This window comes from Hordeum vulgare, chromosome 7H, assembly GCF_904849725.1.
Source record: "Hordeum vulgare subsp. vulgare chromosome 7H, MorexV3_pseudomolecules_assembly, whole genome shotgun sequence".
In the NCBI taxonomy this organism is placed as follows: domain Eukaryota; kingdom Viridiplantae; phylum Streptophyta; class Magnoliopsida; order Poales; family Poaceae; genus Hordeum; species Hordeum vulgare.
In genome coordinates, this window is record NC_058524.1 from 195,147,538 (window position 1) to 195,156,469 (window position 8,932).

The 8,932-nt window shown below is 47.1% G+C and overlaps 1 protein-coding gene across 4 annotated transcripts; it reads right to left on the reverse strand.

The window, feature by feature from the left end:
* Positions 1-461: 461 nt before the first annotated feature.
* LOC123412983 lies at positions 462-6,215 on the reverse strand. 4 transcript variants are annotated; one of them, XM_045105931.1, is made up of 4 exons: positions 5,844-6,215; positions 5,631-5,701; positions 4,995-5,057; positions 462-888 (listed from the first exon to the last, which is right to left on the reverse strand). In XM_045105931.1, exons 1-4 carry the CDS (start codon positions 5,991-5,993, stop codon positions 723-725), a joined length of 450 nt encoding a protein of 149 aa, XP_044961866.1. In that variant the 5' UTR covers positions 5,994-6,215; the 3' UTR covers positions 462-722. The 4 variants fall into 4 exon arrangements, 2 of the variants coding, with proteins under 2 accessions (XP_044961866.1, XP_044961867.1); XR_006613650.1 differs by having other exon boundaries at positions 5,569-5,701; positions 5,844-6,213; XM_045105932.1 differs by lacking the exon at positions 462-888 and having other exon boundaries at positions 4,805-5,057; positions 5,844-6,204.
* Positions 6,216-8,932: the final 2,717 nt, after the last annotated feature.

An 8,932-nucleotide genomic window follows, 5' to 3' on the forward strand; every position in this document is an offset into this window, starting at 1 on the left:
CATGTCCATATGCAAACAGGTCGACTCTTGCCTGCACCTACTACCATTACTCCACTTCAAGAGCGCTTCTATACTTGCCTCTCTATGTATTAAGTTCATGCTAAACAGAGTAATGCCTGGAGAACGATGACATGATGTAGGCAAAGTAAACTCAACAAATATGAATAAACCCCATCGTTTTATCCTTAACGGCAACAACACAAAGATGCAACTTGTCCACTTTTGTCACTGCGATATAGAAACTCGTCGGGTTAAACCCACTGCAACGCACCCCTCTCACTGAAGAAATACCAGACTACTTGGCCAAAGAAATTCAATAGATTGGAGAGAATTACGAAGCTATGATGATCATGCAAATAAGAATCATAATAATTTGAAACAAGACTCAAATACTTTTCATGAATAATATGAACATAAACCTACAATTCATCGGATCCCAACAAATACACCATACAAAAGAATTACATCGAATAGATCAAAGCGAAGATGCAATGATTATTGTATTAAAGATCAAAAGAAAGAGAGAGATAGTCATCCAGAGACTAACTACGGACTCGAAGGTCTCTCGTGAACTACTCAATCATCATCACGAGGGCAGCAAGGCTGATGAAGAGGCTCTTCGTGATCGACCCCCCTCCGGCAGGGTGTCGGAACGGAGCTCGAGATGGGATCACCTTGGAATAAAGACTTGCGGCGGCGGAAAAAGTGTTTCTCTCTGATATTTAGGGTTTTTGAAATATATGTGAATTTATAGGCCAGAGACTGCAGGATGTGGGGCCACCAGGGAGGGACAATCCATCAGGGCACGTAGACCCCCCCCCCTCGTCGCGCCTTGTTGGTTTGTGCCTCCCTCGTGTGGCTTCTGCCCTCCTCTCGAAGCTTCCAAGTCTTGTTTTGGTCCAGAAAGATCACAAAAAAGTATCGGGGCAATTAGATTTCGTTTGGTACACTAAACTTGAAAATTAAAAACACACAGAAAACAACAACTCGCACTGGGCATTGGGTCAATAGGTTAGTGCTAAAAAATACTATAAAATGGTGAATTATGACCCAAAAAGTATCGTAGGATGATAATATATCAGCATGGAACAATAAAAAATTATAGATACGTTGGAGACGTATGAAGCATCCCCAAGCTTAATTCCTACTCGTCCTCGAGTAGGTAAATGATAAAAACACAGCTTTTGATGTGTCATGCTACTCAATATGTAATATTTTGCATTTATGATCATTAAGAAAAGATGAATTAACAAATATCAACATAGTAATAATTATAAGCATAAGCAACAAAATCATCAATCTTTCAAAATGTATGATCCTAAAATAATGTTTACACCCATTCATCTTTCATAATAGCAAGGCATGCCTTCGTATTCACCACATTAATACAAATGCCAAGCACCATGGTGTCCAAGTCAGGTAATTGGATCGTACTTTTTCAATGTGAATCAACTTTTTATTCTTCACGCAATACATGAGCATGAACCATGGACATAGCATAAGGGTGGAATAGAATATGGTGGTAGGTATGTACCGACCAAGATGCGGGCCTATACTAATTTTGGCTCGAGGTCCTCGACAGGGATAGAAACGCATCTCATCGTTTTGCAAGAACGGATATTGTTACAAGTACATGTAAAGAAGAGATGAGTATATGGAATTGGCTTACACTCGCCACAAGCTACATCATGATCATCTCAATACAACAATACATTCAATCACCATATGGAAGAGCACGGTCCGACTACGGATGAAATCAAACGATAAAAGCGACATACATCCTTACTAATCCCAGGCTACCGGCCTGGAACCCATCCTATGATCGAAGGAGAAGAACTCCAAATCAAATAAGCATCGCTCTCACGTCAAAGCATCGCTTTACCTATACCTCCAACTGTTGTTGTAGTAATCTATGAGCCAAGGGGACTCAACAATCTCATTTCCAAAGGTATCAAGACTAGCAAAGCTTAATGGGAGGGATATGGTTAAGTGGTGAGGCTGCATCAAGCACTAAGTGTTTATTTGGGTGTCTAACTTACGAGTACAATAATAAGAAGAGTGATCTACGCATAATCGGACGTGAACTATTAATGATCAAGAAGTGATCCTAAACACTTACTTACGATTCAAACATAACCCCACCATGTTCCTTCTTGGTTCAAACCTCACAAGATGAGACGGTCATGGTTATATACACGATTGGTGTATTTTATTTGAGTTTACTTCAAGTTTTCTATGACCGTGTGTTAAACAAATTTCCAAGTTGCCACATAACCACGGGCACGGTTTTCCGAAAGATTTAACCCTGCAGGGATACTCCAACTCATCCATCACAAACTAGCCACAAGCTGCATGGAAAACCTCAACCATGGAATAGCCCGTAGTCTCCTCGGAATACCGGTGGAAAACCTCAACCTCGAGATAGCCCAAAGTATCCTTCGAATCCAGATGCACAAGACGTTCAAGAAAGGTTAAAAAATATAGCAAGACCGCCCGACATGTCGACGAAGTCGATAGGATTCGTGTATCTCGTTCTTAGGAAACGACGGGATTGGCTAAGTCTCCGACTGGCACACCCGTTGGTGGCCCCGGCTACTTACAATTTGGACCAACAATCACGATGATCACTGGCCCGGGGGTTGATTCATTATCCACGGGGTAATCAATGCTCTATGTAGATTTTATTAGTTGTTATTAAGCAAATAGTACCAATGTTGGGCCTTGTCGGAAGAGTTTTATCCCAAAATGAAAATCAAAGGGGTCCCCATAACAACCCCAAGCATGTTAGGAGCGCTTAGTATGGAACATAACACCAATACACATGTAACTAGGGCGGAAAAGATGAAACAAAACACCGAGAAAAAGGCCAAGCCTTCCACCTTTTACCAAGTATATATGTGCATTGAATTGAATAGCAATAATATTGTGATATCCCAAAGATATCCATGTTGTCACATGGAACAACCTGCACCTGCAACTATCAAGGCTATAAGAAGGGTCGAGCAAGCGGTAACTTAGCCAAACAATGGTTTGCTAGGATGTGAAGGGGTTAGAGGCTTTTTATGGCAATGTTAGGAGGCTTGACATTCAAGTGGTAGGCAACGAGACATAGCAAAAGAAACGAGACAACTAGCATGACAATGATAGTAGTGGTATCCAGGGAAATAGTCGTCTTGCGTGTGATCCCGCTTGGAAGAAGAACGAATCCATGAAGTAGATGAACCAACATAGTCGAACGAGTCCTCACACTCTGAATTGGTTTGGGAACTCCATCGAGAAGAAACAATCCGGAAACAAACAATCAACACACGATAAACACCACAACATATTCATGACATGACGCACAATCAAATATGATGCATGTCCATTTAATTATGCATGACATGGCCAAGCACAACAATCAATTTCTACACATTAAGTGAAGCTCAATATGCAACGGGTTCCATATTGACAAAACTCCACATTCAACTATTTAGTTCACACTCATTTAATGACACGACAAGTTTAAATGTTATTATGCATGGCAAGAGGTGAGGCGTAATTAAACTATTTATCTAGGCTTTTTAAATGAGGCCGGAAACAACTTATAGTATTTCTGAAACGACCCCATATGTTAATTTTGAAATTGGCCCAGATATGAATTAACCATATTTATAATAATTTAATAGGGAAACAAAATGCACCATGTGATTCTAACCGTCTGAAAGATACATAATCTTCAAAGGTAAAAAGCGTCGGTTCCACATAGGAACAATCTCTTCAGTGATGCTTAATCACTTTGAGTTTCTGGTTTTGGGGTTCTGGGGTTTAGGGTTTTTCCTCGTTGATGATTTTCTGTCAAAGTCCTCAAAGGATGGGTTGCTCTCAGATGACAAGTGCCAAGTTCTCTCTCGGAGCAGCCAACCAATTAGTGGTTATGGGGGCATCTATTTATAGTTAGGGTGCAACCCGACATGATTTGACTTAAATGCTACCAATGATATGACCGTTTTGTGGATAAGGTTTTGGGGGCAGATGGGCGCGAAGCAAAACAACGCTTGGAATTTTGAACTATGAAAAATTCTCACAGCTATCATATTCTTCACTTGTAGGCAGGTCGCACTGGCGAAATCTTAACTCCTCAGTCAGTGCAATTTCCTCAGAGACCAAAAGAACTCCGTCTGTGTCACTGAAGAATTTGACTGAACTGCAAGAGATTTCCAAAGGCTTCACTCAAAGGATTGGTTATGTGTAGGCTTTGAGATGAGCATCACTTGGAAATTTTCCTTAGTATTACCTCGACCCCTTTTAATAGTATGGTGTTCCTATGACTCAAAAGAAAGAAATGAAACTATAAAAAGAAAAGTCTTCACACTTCATAGTCCTCGCATCAATATCTTCAAGAACACACCAATTTCCTCACTTCTAAAGTTTTCAGGAAAATATCAAATTTTTCAGTTGAAGACATTCATTTTTAGGGGTCGACATTCTTCGAATATATCAAACTCCGCAACGGCTTATAGAGCATGTGTACACTCACAAACACATTAGTCCCTTAACCTATAAGTCTTCAGTACACCAAAACCACTAAGGGGTACTAGATGTGCTTACATGTTGATTGCATAATCAATTGCACATGAAACTACTAGCACTCTACTAGGCAGGCTTAGCCCAATGCACTCGACAGTGGGCACCTCAATTAATCGACTATGCTTGCCACATCTTTTTTCAGCAGTTATCTAAATTCAGTTAAGAGTATACTCCTCGGCAAAATTCAGTTAAGAGTATAAATTCAGAAGCAATTGTCTGAACATAGACTACTGAATTTGCCTAAAAGAATTGATGATTTAAAAGCACCGCTCTATCCGGTTCTGATTCTGAAAGTTCCATTTTTCATGCACAATCTCTTGGTTTCTACAAACCACGCACACACATCTAATTGTCAAAAGACTGTCTCATGCTACTGACTGACTGTTGAGCTCATGGAGTAAGAAGAAAGAAATGACGATATCTACCTCCCCAGCTCTCCATGAGGACCTTGCTCTCCTAAACCATGTCCACCGCTTAAGGTGATCAACCTGCATTACAAGACAATGGAATTCTGCAAATTCAGGGATAGAATTTGGATTATGTTGTTTACAAATTAGCAGTCACTTACTGTACTAAATGCTTTTTTAGTAGTTTGAATCATTCTTGTGCTAAACTAGTAAGCTCTGAAGTCTGTTTTTTAGAGAACCATGTTGTCTTGTAGTCAGAAGTTCAGAGAAGAAATGACAACTTGTAGGTCCCAAGAGAAGTTCTTTTCTTAATAAGAGTGGGTGATACTCCTGTTAGAAACCAGAGTGCAAACTAGGCATTCTACAAAGTTAACCACCAACATCATTTGCTTTGCTTAATCTTTATCACCTTAGTTGTAAGCACTACAACTTCTTGTGTGATGACACAACTAAGATACTCCTACATTACTGTAAGCACCTGTTTCTTAATTCATTGAAAGGCAAATTGTATTTGCATGATATTTAGAGGTATTTGCATAAGTGAAAGTCAAATCAATCCAGGTATTGCATCAACACAGAAGCATCTACTCACTCTAATCACAGGGGAAAAATCAAGAATTCTGAACAGAGTTGCGACAGCTATGGGATCCTCACGCGCTCATCCTCCAGGGATTTTGTCGAGGTGCGGCAACTGTGGGATCGGAGCTCCATGGCGACTGATGATTCTGCAAAGATGTAGTCCAAGATGTTCAGTACACAAAATTTTCTGAACCTAAATCAAGCAGGGGAACCTTGACGAGCAGGGAAAACTTGAATCAAACAGGGAAAACTTGAATCCTGCGGCGCTAGCGCGGGGCCGGCACTCACCACGGTCGAACCTTGACAAGCAAGCGCGGATCTGGCCGCCATCATGGCCTGCTCTATGGTATGCAAGTATGGGGACAATAGGGAGGAGCACGCCATGGAGAAGGAAGGAGGATTGTCCGCAAGCCGAGGCGGCATGGACGAGCTCGCCATGGCAACGACGGGGGACACAAGGAAAGCGACGGCGAGCGACTCGTCATGGAGTAGAAAAGCTGATCCTTGAGCTTTGCGTGAGAGCTACAGCAAGGCAGAAGACGGATTCCTTGACCTTCATGAGGGAATAAAAGAGGGACTGTGCGGGACACCTGCAACGCAACAGAAGGGAAGAGGGACTGCAGGAGAGCTGTGGCACCAACGAGTGTGGTCAAGGAAGGGACGGGGACTACCGGTTGTGTTGGGATAAGAGAAAGGTTTTTTTTTCTTCTTCTTTTTTACAAAATGTTCGAACGGAGGGAGTACTTATTTGTCTCGTCCTTGTTTAGCGAGAGAGAGGGGGGGATTGGTTTCAACGCACTTTGATTAAGCTCTGGGCTGGGTGTTATATACAGCGCCACTACTACCTCCACTAACCCACGATCACCACCACTCGAATAGCCACTACTCGAACAGCCTAAGCCACGATCGGCTCATACCGCATGCTAGCTACACAGATGCATGCGATATAGACGGTGTAGCTTACCACAACCCCCTGCAGTCGTGACGTCGGCGGAAGCAACGCAGAGACTGTAACGGAAGTTAGAGAACACCCCGAGGGGAGCCCTTTCGTCAATGATGTCGGCGAGCTGCTGACGAGTGGGGATGTGAAGAACGCGGAACTCGCCGAGAGCAACCCGTTCACGCACGAAGAGAATGTCCAGCTCGACGTGCTTGGTGCGGCGGTAGTGAACCGGGTTGGCCGACAAGTAGGCTGCGGAGACGTTATTGCAGTAAACCAGCGTAGCCTTGGCGACGGGGGAGATCAGCTCGCCGAGGAGCTGTCGGAGCCAGACGCACTCAGCAACGGCATTGACGACGTCGCAGTACTCGGCCTCAGCGCTGGAGCGGGAGACGACGGCTTGGCGCTTGGACGACCAGGAGATGAGCGCGTCACCGAGGTAGACGCAGAAACCGGAGGTAGATCGGCGAGTGTCGGGGCAGCCCGCCCAGTCGGCATCAGTGAACGCCCGCAGGTCAAGGGTGTGCGAGGCGCGAAGGTGAAGACCGAGAGCAGGCGTGCCACGCACGTACCGGAGCACACGCTTGATCAACCCGGGGTGACACTCACGGGGATCGTGCATGTGGAGGCAGATTTGCTGGACAACGTAGGCAATCTCCGGCCGCGCGATCATCAGGTACTGAAGCGCACCGGCAATGCTGCGGTAGGCAAAGGGATCGTCGACGTGCGACCCATCGGCGATCGGCAGTTTGCCCTTGGTGTCGATCGGCGTGGGAGACGAGCGGCAGGTGTCCATGCTGGCGCAATCCAGGATGTCGGCGGCATACTGTTGCTGGCAGAGAAAGAAGCCAGCCAGTGTGCGCGTGACGCGGATGCCAAGGAAGAAGTGCAAGGGGCCGAGGTCCTTCATGGCGAACTCCGCAGTGAGCTGAGTGACGACGTGGCGGAGGGCGGCAGGCGAGGACGCAATGAGCACGATATCGTCGACGTAGAGAAGCAGGAAGGCGATGTCGTGGTCGTGGCGTCGCGTGAACAGCGACGAGTCGGAGCGTGTCACGGTGAAGCCGATGGACTGGAGGAAGCCGGTGAAGCGCAGGAATCATGCACACAGAGCCTGCTTCAAACCGTAGAGGGACTTGAAGAGGCGGCAGACGTGATGAGGTTTGGCGGCGGCGACGAAGCTGGCGGGCTGAAGGCAGTATACCTCTTCGTCTAACGTGTCGTGCAGGAACGCGTTCGACACGTCCAGTTGGTGAACGGGCAGTTGCGCGATGCGGTCAGAGTCAGCACGACGCGGACAGTGGTGGCTTGACAACAGGCGAGAAGGTCTCGCCGTAGTTGACGCCGGCGCGCTGTCGGAAACCGCGCACGACCCATCGCGCCTTGTGACGCTCGAGGGAGCCGTCGGCCTTGTACTTGTGTTTGAACACCCATTTGCCGGTGATGAGGTTGGCGCCGGGGGGTCGAGGCACCAGCTCCCAGGTACGGTTGCGGACGAGGGCGTCGAACTCGTCGCGCATCACGGCGAGAGGGTCGCGAAGGGCGACACGCACCGAGGAGGTTACTGGCGAGACCTCCGCAGTGCCGGTGGTGGCGACGAGGCTGCCGTGGTAACGCCGATTCGAGCGGAAGATGCCCGTTTGCGAGTGTGTGACCATGAGCCGCTGGAGACGGTGGCGCGAACGCCCCCGCGGAGCTGCTGGAACTCGCGACAGAGGAGCTCGCAGCCTCGTCAGCCGTGCTTGGGGGTGTGCCCGACGTGCTCGAGGAGGATGAACGCGCAGCCCGCGCGCGCCGGAGGTTATCAGCTGAGGGCGAGGTAGTGGTGGACGCGGAGGGACTCGACGCGATCACGGGTACCTGCAAAATGGGTGGCGCGAAGGGAGGTGATGGTGGTGTGGTGGGGCGAGGTGCAGGGAGTGTGGCGAAGGGAAAAAACGCGTCGTGTGGTGGGATCAAAGCAACGGTACCCGCGGTGATCGGAGGGATAGCCAAGGAAAACGCAGGCGAGAGACCGTGGCTCGAGCTTGTGTTTGGCCGTGGAGGAGATGTTGGGGTAGCACAAGCACCCAAAGACGCGGAGAAGCGAGCAATCTGGAGCGACGTCAAGCAGGAGTTCGTGGGGGTGTGCGAGAGAGAGGATTGGTTTCAACGCACTTTGATTAAGCTCTGGGCTGGGTGTTATATACAGTTGACAGACCAGGAGCTGATTAAGCTCTGGGCTGGGTGTTATATACAGTTGACAGACCAGGAGCTGATCATGCATGCACCACTACTACCTCCACTAACCCACGATCAGCCACCACTCGAACAGCCACTACTCGAACAGCCTAAGCCACGATCGGCTCATACCGCATGCTAGCTATGCACTCTCATACCGCATTCTAGCTATACAGAGTGCATGCGGTAAAGACGGTGTAGCCTAACAGTCCTGATG

Coding starts and splice junctions, on each gene's coding strand:
- LOC123412983 (XM_045105931.1), bottom strand. CDS start 5,993: ATGGCGAGCTCGTCCATGCCGCCTCGGCTTGCGGACAATCCTCCTTCC. Junction 5,702..5,843: donor CTTGTCAAGGTTCGACCGTG/GTGAGTGCCGGC, acceptor ACATCTTTGCAG/AATCATCAGTCGCCATGGAG. Junction 5,058..5,630: donor AATCCCTGGAGGATGAGCGC/GTGAGGATCCCA, acceptor CTTGTAATGCAG/GTTGATCACCTTAAGCGGTG.